At 44.0% G+C, this 17,202-nt stretch overlaps 1 protein-coding gene across 1 annotated transcript in view; it reads right to left on the bottom strand.

Moving 5' to 3' along the window:
- Window positions 1-8,935: 8,935 nt before the first annotated feature.
- The window catches only part of TAF4B (TATA-box binding protein associated factor 4b), a 125,351-nt gene continuing 117,084 nt past the window's right edge, over window positions 8,936-17,202 (bottom strand). The window contains exon 15 of the mRNA XM_029232618.1: window positions 8,936-9,144. Coding sequence (XP_029088451.1) covers window positions 9,136-9,144 — 9 coding nt within the window. The 3' untranslated portion in view covers window positions 8,936-9,135. The remainder of the gene's footprint in view (window positions 9,145-17,202) is intronic.

The following is a 17,202-nucleotide window of genomic DNA, read 5'->3' on the forward strand; positions in this document are numbered from 1 at the left end:
TTGGAATCAATATCACCATACGATGGGACTCAGTGAGCGGCGACACTGAACAATTTCACAGCTGAAGCCAAAAGGATGCTTCTCGGGAGACTGATGTTGCCGGAAAGAAGATGCAGAAGAATATTATTCTATCATGTAAAGTCCGGAAACATGCAAACTGAATATTCTAGTTAGAGATACTCAATATACATGAAAACGTAAAGAAAAGCAAGGGAATGGTGAACACACACCTCAGGATGATTGATCACTTCTGGGGGAGAGAGGAGATGGAGAGCCCACAGGACACACCACAGGCAAGAGCAATGGCCTTTTATTTAGGGTGAGGGTTGGGCACATGGGTGTTCCCTAAATCGAGTCTTCTTATTCTATTCCGTCTCATTAAAAACAGCGAAGGTCCCCCAGGATTGGCGATTGGTGGCCAGAGGCGCCACTACAGGACAGAGATCCCTGTTTAGCCCCAGCTTCCAGACAGTTGGGCTTAAGAGGAATGTGTTGTAATTCTCTTCGGTCACTCCTCAAAAATAAGAAAATGCCTTTTGAAAAAAGCAAAAGCCCAGGTTTTCCACCTGAGCTAGCTTCAGGGAAACCTCTGACTCTGAGGGATTAAGAATTATGCATGTGTGAATGCGTAGGTGGCCAGGGAGGGTTGAAGATGGATGAGGGAAAGTGAGAAAAGAGAAGAGTGTGATGGTGGTGGTTCGGGCCCCAAAGACAGGCACCCAATGGGAGAGGTTATGGGAAAGCTTCTGGTAGTCCCCAAAGAAAGTGAGGATTAACGCTGAATGCACCAATTAACACACGTAGCATCTACACTCAGAGTCTGATGAAACCAATTTGATTCTGGCCAACAGCCAAGGGGAGAAAACCCCACTGGATCTGATTTCATAGTGCCCTTGAGGATGTACCCAGTAAATGGACACCTTGGAAAGAGGAAGAAAGGGTTGTGTCAGTTTCTGCCAACTTCTTATCCTTGCAAGGTCCTACCATCAGTTAAAAATGCCTCTCCCCTGTTGGGCCTGTCTGCCAGGGCACAGGGGAGGTACAATGGCCTTGCTTAATACCAGGGATTGCTCTGCCTTAGTTTTTCCTGAAGCAAAACTTGGCGCTGGCCTTCAGCGTGGCAGAAAGACAAGCCCGTCCCTCCCAGGCCCAGGCCATTCATTCCTCGCCTGGACTTGGGGCGGGAAGGTTGGTGATGCATGAAGCGCCTCTGGGAAGGGGCCACCGTGCTGGCCTGGCTTCCCAGGCACAGGGTTTGAATCAAAGGCGGAGGGGGAGCCGCTGGCTCCAGTTGGGCTGTGCTCAGAGCTCCAGCTGTTGGGTCTTTGGTTTTTATTACATTAGTCTTAAAAAAAAAAGTTTTTAATCAGCAAGAATCAGTGAAGCAGGCTTTATGGTGCAATAATTCTGCATGTTTTGTTATAAATATCCCCAGGCAAAGTTAAGGTTATTTCATACAACTATCAAAGTAACACGCCCGCTTCAGTTGCAACAAGGAATCTGCGAGGACTAGCAAACAGGAAGCATACCATCTGCATTTAAGAGGCTTTTGTTTTAATAAAACGGGTACATATTTATCTATAAAAGAGATTGACCGGCTTGGTAAAGCCAGAGCCTGTAATAAGTAAAGATACAGAGAGAAGCCATGTTATTTGCTGAATTAAAAAAAAAAAAATCATCCTTCCACTCACTTTCCAGAAACAGCACTCAACTGTGGGTTTTGGCCACACTGATGTTTACAATGAACTCTCGGAGCTCAAAGGCTCCAGGTCCAGTACCCGGAGGCCTTGGCTCTACAGGAGATGCTGACGTCTGATTTTTTATTAAGAGTTAAGACCCTTCCCCACCCCTCCCCTGAAAAAACATCAGATGAAAGTTTGAAATTGTTCAGTCCAGGATGAAAAGACACTCCCATGGTTCTGCTTCATATATCACGCTCGATCTCGCTTATTTCGACCTTGAAGAGGTTTGGCAGTAGACACGGGAAGCTTGCAGAGGGGCAGCGCAGAGGCGACAACCCCCACCCCCTGCCCCTCCCCGTGCAGTTCTTTCTGAACCGCACACACTTTCTGATCTCGGTGCAAAGACACATTTCCAAACTCCATGCTTCCTGCCAGGAAGGGTGTCACAAATTCTTTTCCATCAAACTTCCCGAAAGCTGCAATTATTGATGCTGAGGCTGTCCTGGGTCAGAAGGAAATATCTACAGGGTGTCAGATTTTAGTAGGAAGTCTGTTTGTTCACTTACCTTTTCATTTACTAGGCGTCTCACACATCCCAGGCTGGCCCTGGGCATCTGCATATTGAGACATCCAATGACCCTGCAAGGCAGGCATCTCCCCTGGCACAGACGGACCCGCAGAGGCCGGAGAGGGCAGGAAGGTGTCCAGGAGCACAGGCTGCTTGGTCACTGAGGGCTTGGGAGGCAGATCTGCCTGCCCCCCTTTCTTCCTCTTTCCCACCATAAATAACCCATTTGGCTCTCCTCCCTCTGATCCCTCCGCCATCCAGGTGGGTGAGTTGTGAGAAACATGGGCAGCCAGGAAATGCAGCATGAACTTGACCTGGAGGCAGACCCTGTGGGGACGCTCAGGTTCTCACACTGTGGAGAGAGCAGCTGCAGGAACTCCGTGTCAAACCACCCATCCCAATTTTGAGTGGGAGACATGGCACTGACTGTCACAGTGACCCTCCTTCTGCCCTTTGACTGGATGCTCTACTTGGAGACCCTCCCAGGAGTGTGTCCCAGGGACACTGCCAGCCTCCTGTCCCACAGTGAGGTGCAGAACAAGCATCTTTACCCTCCTGACCTCCGTGCTTCTGAGCCGTGTGGAGCCGCGGCCTCTGACACGGGGTTTGTGAGCCCGTCCGCCTGGCATCCACCCCCCAGGTAACATCCCCTGGCCCATCCTCCAGCCTGGATGGTGATGGCCACACCAGCGGGGCTGCCCGAGTCTCAGGATAATCATCTCCCTCGCCCCTCATACCCATAAATGCACACCTGACGCCACGTAACCCCCTTGGGGCTCAGTCAGCAGCCTACGTGGTATTTGGAAGGGATTTCTTCTCTGAGAGCCCTTCCTACAATGGACAGACTAGGCTTCTAGGCAGTAATCTAGTCTTCCCACCCCACAAAAAATAAAATGACCAGGGAGCCCATGGTTGGTTAACAGGCCTTTAGTTGGTGCCCGAGTGGGAAACCCGGGGCTCTGGCTAGGGACAGAAGGGTCTGGAAGTAAGACAGGTCGACCCATCTTGATTGTGCAGCCAGAGGCTTTGCTCCCAGGACAACAGAGTGATGATAAGGGAAAAAACACTGACCTTCTCTTCTCGGTTTTCCAGCTGGAGAGACGGCATCCAACCCTGTGGGGGAGAAATGGCTGGGACACCACACGACCACCAACCAGAGGAGGAGAAGGGGCGACAGCAGGAGAGGAGCCGCAGCTGGGCTCTCTATTACAGAACACGTTTGAAAGTGCTTAACCAGAGTCCATGATCTACATGGCACAAGCTACCTGCCGGCTGTGGCTTCCAGGAGATGACTTACGAGGGTTCTGCACCCAGAGGACCCACCTAAGCCCTCTCACCGTGCCTGTGGCTCAGAGGTGGCTGTGCTGCCATCAACAGTCAGGAGAACCACTGCCCGGCCCTGCCCAGCCAGTTTGGCTCCTGCTGACTTCCAGAATTTCCATTCCAGAGGAGCTAAAAACAGACAGTAAAATCCCTAATTATGGCTTCTATAGGCACTCCCTCCCCCAGGCTCAGACTACCTGGCAGGCAGCTAAGAAGCTCCCAGGTGCCAGTGCCTGGGGAGGGGACCCCTGCTGGTGCTGAGCCTGCCCAGTGCTGCTAGGACCCACAAGTCTTCCCTCAACCTTCAAACCTCTAACCAGACCTGGGGTTTTCCAGAACCGAGGTTGCAGTGAAGGGGCACCTCTTCTGCTTGTTACCGCAACACAAGTCACATGGCGCCTCAGTGGACCAGTCCCACATGAGGCCGTCTGCAGACAGCCTGGACCTGTGTCCTAACCCACTCCCACCAATCCCACCACGGAGAAGGAGAGGGTGGGAGTGGGCTAAGGAGCCCCCAGAAAGACGCTCCAGGGTCCGACCAGGCAGGGGCTCAGGCAGCTGGGCAGCAAGCAAGCCAGCCCTTGGCTGTTCTCTCGGTAATGGTGCCTGCCGCCATGAGATGCTTCACCATCAGTCCGGCCATGTGTGAAAGACCAAAGCCCAAGGATGGAGGCGGCTGGCGTGTGGGTGTGAATGGTGAGCAAAAGGGAGACTGTGTGAAAGCTGAGGGCCTCTCGTGCTTAAATTCAAGCAGGGCTTACCTCTCAGGAAGCCTGTGTGTGTACCATCAATGTATTATCATTTAAAGGGCTCCAGAGTCAGGGGAGTCTGGGACGTGTGTCCTGTGCCACTATTGGAGGGTTGACTCCTGTACTCCTGAGCTGGCTTATAGAAGCTGTCATTCTGTACATGCTCCAGCCTCAGTAAACAAACAAGTCCCCAGATATAGACAGGTCATGGACCTCTGCCTTTTGCCTGGACAATCTTCTTCCTAGGAGTCTAGGCAACTCCTATTTATTCTTCAAGTTTCAGTGTAAACTTTCCCAACTCCCTCCCAGAGAAGGCCCTTCTCCTGTACCCGGAGGGGCCTTGCACGCCCCCCATCCCAGCACTTAGCACACCCCATGCAGCTATTTGGCGACAAGTGTGTCACCTGTCACTGACATAGTTCACCTCTGTGTACCCATCACAGTGCTTGGGTACAATGGACGTGTGATAAAATAAAACCAGGTATTACTATCCTTAAGCTATTTGATATTTAGTCATTTTCAAGAAGGAAGAGAAACTGAAAGAAAAGGCAGAAAGTGAAAGAAATAGAGTTGATGCAAACAAGAATGAAAACCCTCCCACTGCACTTGGTTCATCTTTCACCCTCACCACACTGTGTTCCATCCACCTGCCTCCCAGATATCTTGTTTACTCTATGCAGGGAGCTCCCAGGGCAGGGAGTGTGTCTTCTTCATCCTGGAATCCCACTGCATGAGATGCAGTGCCTGGTACACAGTAGGCACCAAATATATGTCTGTTGGATGCATGGCAAAACCGATGATTGCAAGAAATCCATAGACAAGAGCAGCAGTCCTACACATTGAGGGAAAATGGTTGAGTGCACTGGAGTATATCCAACTCACAACCAAGACACCTATATACCTGGAAGCAAGAACCACAGCTAAGACCTGTCGCTGGGGAGCAGGGGTAAGTATTTTGCCAGGCGGCCCAAGCAAATGCCCAAATATCAGGCTCACAGGCTCCCAAGACCAAGCTCACAGCCACATGGGACACCCTACCGATCTGTTGGATGATTCAAACCTCTGTCCCCCTGGGCGCCCGTTTCTGCTTTGCCACTGACCATTTATGGACATTATTCTCCTCACCTGTAAAACGAGATGCCAGTTCCAGGCTCTCTAACATTCCTTTGAGTGTTCATGTATATAATTCCACCCCCTCAAAAGCTCTGCAAAGGGGATATTTTGTAGCTAAATATTGAACGAGCAGTGACCACTACAAAACCTAAGAAGAGTATTTTAAACTATAAGATCAATTTATGGATCAAATGGAAAATTCATCAGGGAAAACCTTCAAGATTTGCAATGGCACATTTTTTTAGATATCCGTGTGACATACATAGCTCATTCATACAGATCTAAAATGCTGTACTAATTATTATTTCTACCAGTGCCACTACTGCAAGTGCTTTTATTATCATGGTGTTTGTTTAGATGAAAAATGTGTGTGGGCCAAAGGCATTCTGATGTGAATCAAAATGGAAATTTAAAATATAAAAGATGTGGGAGAATTTGCTTAGAAATGGGATAGACTTTAATAATCTCTCCTAAGAGGGTAAGACCAGATGGAGTAATTCTCCAAGCCAAGTGTTGGCCCCTGTAACTGGAAGCACGGTGGTGTTTCTCTTTGGCAGACAATCCTTCCAACTTCTCTTCAACCCTCCACGGCACTAACCCCTCTGAATGCAGTTCATGTATGCAGCCAGCTAATTCGTCCATTGCTTTAACAAGTTTAGGCCCAGTTCTTACGTTTATCTGGCTCAGAAACTGACTCAGTATTGCTGGGTTTCATAAGAAAATAATTTTTTTTATGTTACCAGTGTTCCCACACAATTGTGCATAATTAAATGCATTCTAGTGCTGTGCTCTTAGGCAAAACTAATCTCTCTGGTCTTCAACCCGTCCTGAAATCTGACTGCATGGCTAAGGCTCAGCACAGCTTTAAAACTCCTAGGATCTGATCTGACCCACACGGGTATGCAGTTTTAAGCAAGGCTAATATTCAGAAAAGTTCAAATTTATCAAAAATCAGGGGGGGCAGGGCTTGGTAGAGCAGTTCTCAAACTTATAACACACATACAAATCCCCTGGGTCTTGTTAAAATGCAAATTCTGGTTGAGCAGCGCTGGGGTGGAGTCAAGGTTCCTCATCTACCAAGCTCCTGGTGATGCCCATGCTGCTGGTCCATGGACCACACTTTGAGTAGCAAGGGTGTGCCCGCTATGCTAAAGTCTTCCAGTAAACAACACTGCCAAGGGCGCTTCCTCACATGGGATCTTGTCTTGCTTTACACCTGTGACATTATACCCAGGGACTAGCCCCTGACCCCAGAGCAACTATCTATAGGCCAGCCAGTCAGTCACCTGTGAGATAGTTTAGCACAAAATCATTATCCAAAATGTATGAATATCCAAAAGGAAGAACAGTTAATCCATCTACGCACTTCTTCTCTCTTGGGAGGTTTGAATGTGACACACAGAGATTTGTGCCCAGATGTAAAAATGTGCAGGGAGAAAGCACTCAACAGAGAACAAAAGCAGTAGCAGAAAAGTTAGCAGGAGAAGCAGGGATTGAGCAGCTGAGGCACTAATGTCAGAAGCACCAGAGTCAAGAGAAAGGGATTCTGACGTCGAGGGGACAAGATGACAGGGCTGCTGGAGTTTGTGCTGTATGGTGATGACTTTTTCATTCTCCCAGAAGCTTCACCTCAGGGGTGTTGTATTCTGGGATTCCCAGTAAGCTTTGATTAAAGCCCATGAATGCAGACACCTTGAACATTCCTCTGTACCTTGTAACCCTAGAAGTGATTTTGCCCTTTGAGTCAATCCTTTACTTCACCCAGGACGTTACTGGAGCAAACAGCCCTGAGGCATTTTAAAGGTAGCATCCTTTATGCCCACGTTTCTCACACACACAGAAAGGTACCACCTCAGATCATCTTACCAGAGCCAGATGATCTATTCTACCAAAACGCAGTGGCAGAAGAGGGGAGGGGACGGGATGGTAGATTGCTCAAGGCTGCCGTAACAAAGAACCACAAACTGGGGGGCTTAGACGACAGAATATTTTCTCATGATTCTGGAGCCCAGAGATCAAGGTGTTGGCAGGGTTGGGGTCTTCTGAGGCCTCTCTCCTTGGCTTGCAGGTGACTGCCTACCTGCTGCGTCCTCACATGATCTTCCCTCTGTACCTGTGCCTGTGTCCCAATCTTCCCTTCTTATAAGGACACCAGTCACATTGGATTAGGGCCACCCGGATGAGCTCATTGTAACTACCTCTTCCAAGACCCTATCTCTAAATACAGCCACATTCTGAAGTGCTGGGGGTTAGGAATCTGCTAGCAGGTGAAGACCTTCCAAACCATCATCATGTTCTTTGAGGTGCCTGCCAGGCTGGTCCAGCACGCGCTGGGTGGTGCATACGAGGGAGCGAGTCCGCCGGAGCTGCTCGTGAAGACTCTGGGGGCCCTGCAGCGGCACTGTCAGTCAGATGCGACCCCGGGCGGCCAGAGCAGGGTCAGTGCTGATTAACAGACTGATGGTGGAGACAGAAACGTGCTTCATTATGTCCTAGCAGCCCTGTCTTGTTCAACACATTCATGCGCAAACTGAATGAACACAGAAGGCATGCTGACGAAACGTGTGGGTGATGCAAGGCTGAGCAGGATAATGGGTTGCAGAGTTGACTGAGTCACTTGAACTCAAATGTGCTCACTGAGTGACAGAATCAAATTTAAATGATCATAACAGGCCAAAACTAACAAAATGAAGCAAGCAGAACATAGCAATGTTTTCTCTTTAGGCTGATAGAGGCAATTGAGAGACAAGTGCTTCTCAAACTGCAGGGAGCACAGGAGTCACCTGGGGATCTTGCTAAAATGCAGGTTCTGATTCAGTAGGTCTGGAGTGCGGGCTTCAGCTCCTGCCTTTCTAACAAGTTCCTAGGTGAAGATGATGTTGCTGGTCCACTGGCTACTCTCTGAGTAGCAAGGGTGAAAAAGCCCTGGGGTGATTAGTCAGCCACAAGTTCACACGACCACCATCTGACTTCCAGCGTACGAATGGGCCCGCTCTCCTCCGATGCCCCCAGCCCCTTCTGTTGTGTTGCATTTAGCATAGGAAACCAAGTTTTAATGTGGCCTTTAGCAGAGTAGAATGTGACCAAGAGAACAATGAAAATTCTGAGACATCTGGAATCTATGTGGGGAGAATGGAAAGGACTAGGACGCTTTTTAGCTGACAGAAGGGAATACCAAGTGTAGGAAAGGACACCGGTAGCTATCCCTAGATATTTAAAGTGCTGTCACATGGGACAGAGATGAGCTCTGAAGCATTAACAAACAAACAAAAACAAAACAAGACACAACAACCCCCCAGCTCAGTGTAAGGATCAAGAGTGTAGGCTCTGGAGTTAGACCTCCAACTCTACGACTTTCTCTGTGACTTCCACTAAATTGTCTAATCTCTTAAGGCACCGCTGTGTTTATCTGTAAGATAGAAATAATAGTAGCAGTAGCTATCTGGGTTAGTTGATTTAGCTGCTATAGTTATATTATACATCATAATATGTACAGCATAGTTATATTACATATACAGTTATTAGCAATTAACTACTACGGTAGTTACGTCATATTAGTGATTTACACATTAGATGTTTATTTCTCACTTGTGCATAGTCCAAAATGGGTGTCCTTGATTAGCAGGCAGTTTTGCTCCAAGCCATGATTCAGTGACCACAGCTCCTTCCATCTGGTGGCTCGGCCATCTTCACGAGTCTTTCAGGGCCTCTGTGGAAAGGGAAAGAGCACGCAAGTCATACATGGCAGGCTGTCATGAGCCAGCTCTGACATGTCACACATCACTTCTGCCTACATGTCATTGGCCAGACCTCAGGCACAAGGCCACTTTCAACAGGGAGACTCAGAAACATGGTCTAGCCGCGTGCCCAGGAGGAAACGGGTTTAGTGCACAGCCAGCCACTTTCTGACTGTGAGAGTGATGATTTAGACAGCGCCAGTAGAATGCTTAGTTTGGTCCAGTCTCCGTTACAGAGTCAGTGCTCAACAAACCTGTGTTATTATGTAACTTCGGAGAACAAATGTAGGCCCCAAATGTTAAATTATAGGAAGGCAGATTTCAAATCAAACCAAGACCAAACAAAGAAATAATAGTTCAAATATGAATTCCATGATAAGATAGTAAGGTCCCCATCAATGAAGCTATTCAAGTAGAGGACCTAGGCCTCAGGGATGCTGAAGGGAATTCCTTTATTAGTGGAATGTTGGACTAGCTAACCTTCCGATAGCCTTAGAAATATCGAGAACCTTGGGCTGCAAGTAAGTGGCTTGATTCTAAGTGGATTTGTACTCAATTGTGGTAGACTAGACCACATCACCTCTTGTTCTGCTGACACTCATCTTTGTGACCTAGCCTGCATCTCAGCAATTGACATCTCTCAGTAACACTGAAACAGATGTAACCAGAGAGAAGATGCAACATCCTATCATTTTGCTTGATTTGATGTCTTTCTCTCCTTATCCCCATGCCTGCCTCTGCATCTGCCTCTGCATCTATCAAACAGATGGATTAAAACTTAATCTGGGGAACCTGAGATCTGAGTCCTCCCTTGAGATAACTACAGACTATGTCATGAAAACAAGTTTGAGAATCTGGTAGATGATTGAGCCTATGTTAGCATTTTAGGCACAGCCTGCTGTTTTTTGACCTTTACAGACTGCACTCGATAGACTTTTCTGTGGGATTCTGCTTAGAATATATGCAGACGTCATCTAAGGGCCTTTTCCCCAAACCCCTGCCAACTGTTTGCCTAGTTATTCAGTAAATCCATAAGAAGTAGACAGAGGATGGCCTTTGAAAGCTGCAGTAGGGAAAATACACATTCTTTAAAAAGTTAGTTAGGATCTTTTCAATATTCTATCGCAAAAGAAATCTGATAAAAACCTGAACTGCCTGTTAGGCACTCTAGATTTACAACTTGCTATCAACTCCCAGGTCCAGAGGCTAATGCCTGATGGTGGCATCTGTGATGAAATCAATAAAACTATTCTTGATGTTTCTCCAATTTCTAAGTCTCCTCAGTGATGCACCTCTCCCCAGTAATTCTGGGCTTTGCTTCTTCCTTTCCTTTTCCAATAATACAGATTCCCACCTCAAAAGTGAGACTGCCAGTGTCAAATCAACTGACTTGATTGATTTAATGGGACTGGGTCCACAGTTGGCACTTGGGAAGCAGATTGTGAAAGGAACAGTTACTGACATTTTCCATATATTGGCACATTCTCATTTAAGGACTAGACAGGCATACCCTGGAGATATTGTGGGTTTGGTTCCAGACCACTGCAATAAAGCAAATATCACAATAAAGTAAGTCACACAAATTGTTTGGTTTCCCAGTCCATGTAAAACTTATGTTTACACTATACGGTAGTCTATTAGGTATACAATAGCATTATGTCTAAAAAAACAATGTAGGGGCCTCCCTGGTGGCACAGTGGTTGGGAGTCCGCCTGCCGATGCAGGGGACGCGGGTTCGTGCCCCGGTCTGGGAGGATCCCACGTGCTGTGGAGCAGTGGGGCCCGTGAGCCATGGCCGCTGGGCCTGCGCGTCCGGAGCCTGTGCTCCACAACGGGAGGGGCCACAACAGTGAGAGGCCCGTGTACCGCAAAAAAAACAAAACAAACAAACAAAAAAACAATGTACATACCTTTATTTAAACATACTTAATTGCTAAAATACGCTAACTATCATCTGAGCCTTCAGCGAGTCATAATCTTTTTGCTGGTGGAGGGTTTGAAATATTGCGAGATACTGAACAAACTGTGACACACAGACATGAAGTGAGGAAATGCTGCTGGAAAAATGGTGCCAATAGACTTGTTCGACACAGGGTTGTCACAAACCTTCAATTTGTAAAGCAAAGCACAATTAAATGAGGTACGCCTGTACTCTCTTGACGTTCTTGCAGAGAGGACCTGGGTTCACTTCTATTAAAAAAATTCTAATACTTGACACTTGTTAGAAATAAACTTATGATTTGCTCATAGTGTGGAGAATTTCCTTAAGAACAGTCAACATGTACATAGCATTCAGAATCTCAAAAGGCTTCTGAAGACAGAGTCACTTGAATATACTTCTGTAAACACCAGGATGGCACAGTCTAAACCACATCAAAGACACATTTCTCAGAACAGAGCCACCTACTAGGAACTTCTGAGCTGAAAGAGGAGAGAAGCGGGGAGAAGTGGAGGACAGGTATCTTGACAGACCACAAGATTCTAAGATACCCATTTAGGGAGACATAAAATCAACCCCTTTACATTTTAACAACCATTAAGTTTTTCACTACTTTTGAAGTCAGAGGTAAAAAATAAAGTATCAGGAATATATAATCATATACAGTATGCTCCTATAGTGGGGTGGACAGTGTCCCCCTACCTAATACACGTTCACCTGGAACCTCAGAATGGGACCCTATTTGGAAATAGGGTCTTTGTAGATGTTAGTTGAGGGTCCAGATGAGATCATACTGGATTAGAGTGGGCTCTGAATTCAATGCCTGGTGTTCTTATAAGAAGAGGAGAGGACACAGAAGACGCAGAGAAGACCATGTGAAGATGGAAGCAGACACTGGAGTTCTGCTGTCACAGTCAAGGCCATTAAAAGCTACCAGAAGCTGGAAAGGCAAAGAAGGTTCTCCCCAGAGCCTCTGGAAGCAGCTTGGCCCTGCTGACACCTTGATTTCAGACTTCTGGCCTCCAGAACCGTGAGAGAATTTAACTGTGCTTTAAGCAGCCCAGTCGCGGCAATTTGCTTTGGAAGCCATGGGAAATTCATCTAGCTCGATATACCTCAAGAAGGATGCTTGGATTGTTCTTTGATTGGGGTCTGGCCCAGCACCATGCACAACTTACACTTTTTGATAATGGCAGAAGACACGGAAAAGGCATGATGCACCATTTATTCAATTGCTCTCCTCAGCCGCAGAGGCAACCACTGTCTACTCTGATAGCAATTAAAACTCCCAGTGAGATACTCATACCATCTGAAAGTTTAAAGGTTTCTTGACGACCAGCTGGCACAACTTCACACTTCTTTTTAGGGACATGAAAACCGAAGGCATGAGATTTCATCAAGAAGCCAACCAGCAAATCCTTACCTTCCCCTCATCTTCAGGCAGAGCCTCCATTAAGATTACAAATAGGAAGGTTATCAGTCCTATAGCCTAAACCTCATGGATAACATTCCTACACTAGCTTTGAATCTGCTCAATAGTTTACAGAGAATTATGGCAATTCTTCCTCCACATTACCTTCTCATGTAGAGGCCCAATGCAAGTAATGATGAGACATAAAAGGTACTCTCATTTCACCCCGAAGTGCAGCAGACTGAAATTGTTTTAAACAAATCCACATGCTATATGAGGGCACCAGAAACATGGCCTCAATATCACTTTGAAAAGACAGAACTCAAAAAAGTGATGTTTTATTCTCCTAGCTGTGTTTCTTCTCATTTTCCCTAGTGTCTCAAATGGTGTGTAGGTAAGGATACAAAGCTGGATCAACTTCATGATCTAAAACATCTATCTACAGATTTAGCACAGAAAAAAAAAGGATAGAAAGAAATGCACCGAATATTATTATATTTTTCATTTTCCTTATAGTCTTTTATTTTCCAAATTTTATACAGTGTGAATATATCATTGTTATAATCAAGGGAAAATCTTTTGGGTGGGTAGGGGGTTGGTTTCAGGGAACTCTTACCACTCTCTTTTTCTATAATCACTTTGAAATAAAAATTATAAATAACTTATCTAGAAGACAAAGGTAGGGAACTTATATTCTTTTGTATCTATGAATTTTGGACACTGTAAATATTAGTTGTCGCTATCTTAATTTCCAAAATTATTTTCCATTTCTCCCTTACATGACTTTCATAATCAGCCAAACTAGATCTAGATATTTACTTCCCTAAAAGTACTCTAACCTTTTTTTTTTTTTTTGCTTCCCAACCTTTTGCCTTAGAAGGCCTTAAAACATACGACTTGAAAAAATCTTATCCATTCCTTTCATTGCACAGGTCAAATTCTATCTCTTCTGTGAGAAATTGAATACGATTGTTCCATTTGGAAGTGACATCTTTTTTTCTAAAGGCACCTACAAGAAACTGCTATTTATACCTCTCTTTAGGAGGAGTATATGCTACTTTGTGTTTATGTGTCTAGAGTCCATCTCTCTGACTAGAAAACCCCTCCAGGCCATGGACTGTGTCTTATGCATCTTTGTTCCCCATAGTGCAGAAAATTTTTACAAATTTGCCAAATGAATATTTTGATATCAGGCATTCCTTCATGGATCATTCTCAGGAACCCCAAATTTAGATCATCCCTATTATGATCTACTTATTACATTTAAATGAAGAATATCAATCTTACAAAAAAGAGGTTGGAGTGATCCTCAATTCAGGTTGGCTTCCAATGCTAGTGTTCACGGTGGGAGGGTTCTGTCAGTGAAACTTTATAATTACAACTAGAATACTCAGTTCTTCCTTTAAATGATTTTTCCTCTTTCCCTCTCTCCACTTCCTCCCAGAGGAAACCTCTACTCCCCTTGTTGCTTTTCATGATGCCTGTTTGGTAGAGGAACGTTGTTGACACACACTCAGGTATGACTGAATTCTTCTAGTGAAATAAGAAAATTTACAAAACAGTAAGAAAATCTGAGACTAAATCCCTCAAGGAAAAATTCAGTGTTGTTTTCCCAAAGATTTACAGGAAGATTCTACTAGGACCCCTGGCCTGGGACACAGTATAAATTGAATTAAGAATAATGAAACCGTGAGAATGGCAAGGGATAGATCAGTATGCTCCCGTATGCAAATAAAGGGGGAACCTACAACTATGTGCTTATATGTATACAAACTATGTCTGTTAAGAGATATATGAAACTGGTAAAAGTGGATGAATCTAGGGAGGGAAGCACAGGACCTCAGGAGGTCTGTGAGTAGAATTACTTTGGTATGCCCTGTTATGTGATTTGATTGTTCACAATATCTATAATAGTTTCAATTAAAAATTTTAAAATAACGGCACGGCTTCATTACTGCTTCCAACCCTACAAGAAACTTAATAGGCAAAGCCAGGGACATAAGAATTACTCTGCTTAATGGCTCCACTATAGTATCATACTTTTCTCCTTCTAGCCTCCCATCCTCCAATCCTCAATGCAATACATTAGACTTTTGCATGAGCTTAGATTATTCTATTTAAAATAAGATACTAGGTTCAGGCATTCAACTAGTGACTTTTATCAATACAATCTAGTACTGGAGGTGGGTGGGAGGTAGAACTATGCCTTTCAGAATTGACACAGCCGTGACAACCACCGTTACTAACAAATACAGTGTTTACTACATGCGACACACTGTTCTAAGAATTCATTAAATTCTCACAACTACCTCACCGGTAGGTACTCTTATTTGCCGATGAGGAAACAAAGGCAGAGAGATTAAATAGTTTACCCAAGGTCACACAACTGGTAAGAGGCAAGACTGAGATGTTGACAATGTCAGCCAGGGCGGCATTGCCTCAGTACCGCCTATAAGAGAACTTAGAAAGATATCAAACTGACCTTATTATTTGAAAGGAGAAGAGCTGCCATTAAAATTGCTCTCATCATGTTTTACCAACAAAGTCAAAAGTCTTAAAGTGAGCTCCTTGGAAGTATTTTCTTCCCACAAATATTCAATGTGCAAAGTCTACACAAATTCTAAACATATAACTGTTAACATTATCTGTTCCTCTCACCCAACCAGTCAGTGTCCAAGTACACAGTGCCCAACACTTTAGGTTTCTTGCATGCACAGCAGTCTCTCAAAGTTTCCCAAAGAAAATTACGGCAAATATATTCTACTTGGAACAATTTCTAACTGATGGAATAACTTCGGTGAAAACGTAATTGCACCAATGCCATACAGCTAAAATGCATGTGAAAATACCAAGAGGTTGTTAAAAAGTCAGAGAAAAAGAAGTTGATATCAGATGTAAACTGTGCCTAAATGTTAAAAAAAAAAAAAGTTGTTTCAGGGCAGCAAGGCATATGAAAGTATCTGAAAAGATAATAACGCTAAAAACAACAAGGTAAAAACTGGCTACTAGGTCATATATAAACATAGGATATATTATACTTTTATTTCCTGTAGAATCACTGAGTCTTGCTGAGGTTAAAGTGTCATAAACATTTAGTTGGTTCATTGTACAACTAGGTATAAAGTCCAACTTAATCCCCCTGAGATCTTGCTTTCTTATTTTTCTGAAGAATATGTCCTAATATTGCTTGTGTTTTTTTTTGCTGCAACTATGACATAACTAGTATAAATGGTTTTAATTCTAAATAAACTTTTGCCAAAATTTTAATAAGACAAAATTTACCTCAAATCAGATTTCAAGAAATATAGGCTTTAACTCGTATTCAACAAAATTTTGGAAGTCCTAGCCACAGAATCAGAATAGAAAAAGAAATAAAAAGAATCCAAACTGGAAAGGAAGAAGTAAAAGTATCACTTTTCTCAGATGACATGAAAATCCTAAAGATGCTACCGGAAAATTAGAGCTCATCAATGAATTCAATAAAGTTGCAGGATACACAATTAATATACAGAAATCTGTTGCATTTCTATACACTAACAATGAACTATCAGAAACAGAAATTAAGGAAACAATCCCATTTACCACTGCATCAAAAAGAATAAAATACCTAGGAATAAACCTATCTGAGGAGGTAAAAGACCTGTACTCGGAAATCTTTAAGACACTGATGAAAGAAACTGAAGACAACACCAACAGATGGAAAGATATACCATGTTCTTGGATTGGAAGAATTAATATTGTTAAAATGACCATACTACCCAAGGCATTGAATCTGCAGATTCAATGCAATCCCTATCAAAATACCAATGGCATTTTTCACAGAACTAGAGCAGGTAATTTTAAAATTTGTACGGAAACACAAAAAACCCCAAGTAGCCAAAACAATCTTGAGAAAGAATAACAGAGCTGGAGGAATCATGCTCCCTGACTTCAGACTATACTACAAACCTGCAGTAATTAAAACAGTATGGTACTGGCACAAAAACGGACACTTAGATCAATGGAACAGGATAGAAATCCCAGAAATAAACCCAATGCTATGGTTAATTAATTCATGAAAAAGGAAGCAAGAATATACAATGGAGAAAAGATAGTCTCTTCAATAAATGGTGCTGGGAAAACTGGAGAGTTACTTGTAAAAGAATGAAATTAGAAATTCTCTAGCACCATATACAAAAATAAATTCAAAATGGATTAAAGACCTAAATGTAAGGCTGAATACATAGAAGAAACTCCTAGATGAAAACAGAGGCAGAACACCCTTTGACATAAATCGCAGCAATATTTTTTGGATGTTTCCTAAAGCAAAGGAAACAAAAGTAAAAATAAACAAATAGGACCTAATTAAACTTAAAACCTTTTACACAGCAAAGGAAACCACTGACAAAATGAAAAGACAACCTATTGAATGGGAGAAGATACTTGCAAATGATATGGCCAGTAAGGGGTTAATATCCAACATATATAAACAACTCATACAATTCAACATCAAAAAAAAAAAACCTGATTAAAAAAAATGGGCAGAAGAACTGAGGAGACATTTTTCTAAAGAGGAAATGCAGATGGCCAACAGGCATATGAAAAGATGCTCAACATCACTAGTTATCACGGAAATGCAAATCAAAACCACAATGAGATATCACTTTACACCTGTCAGAATGGCCATCATCCAAAAAACAA

This window comes from Monodon monoceros, unplaced genomic scaffold, assembly GCF_005190385.1.
Source record: "Monodon monoceros isolate NGI ecotype Baffin Bay Population unplaced genomic scaffold, NGI_Narwhal_1 Super_Scaffold_1, whole genome shotgun sequence".
NCBI classification, from domain to species: Eukaryota; Metazoa; Chordata; class Mammalia; order Artiodactyla; family Monodontidae; genus Monodon; species Monodon monoceros.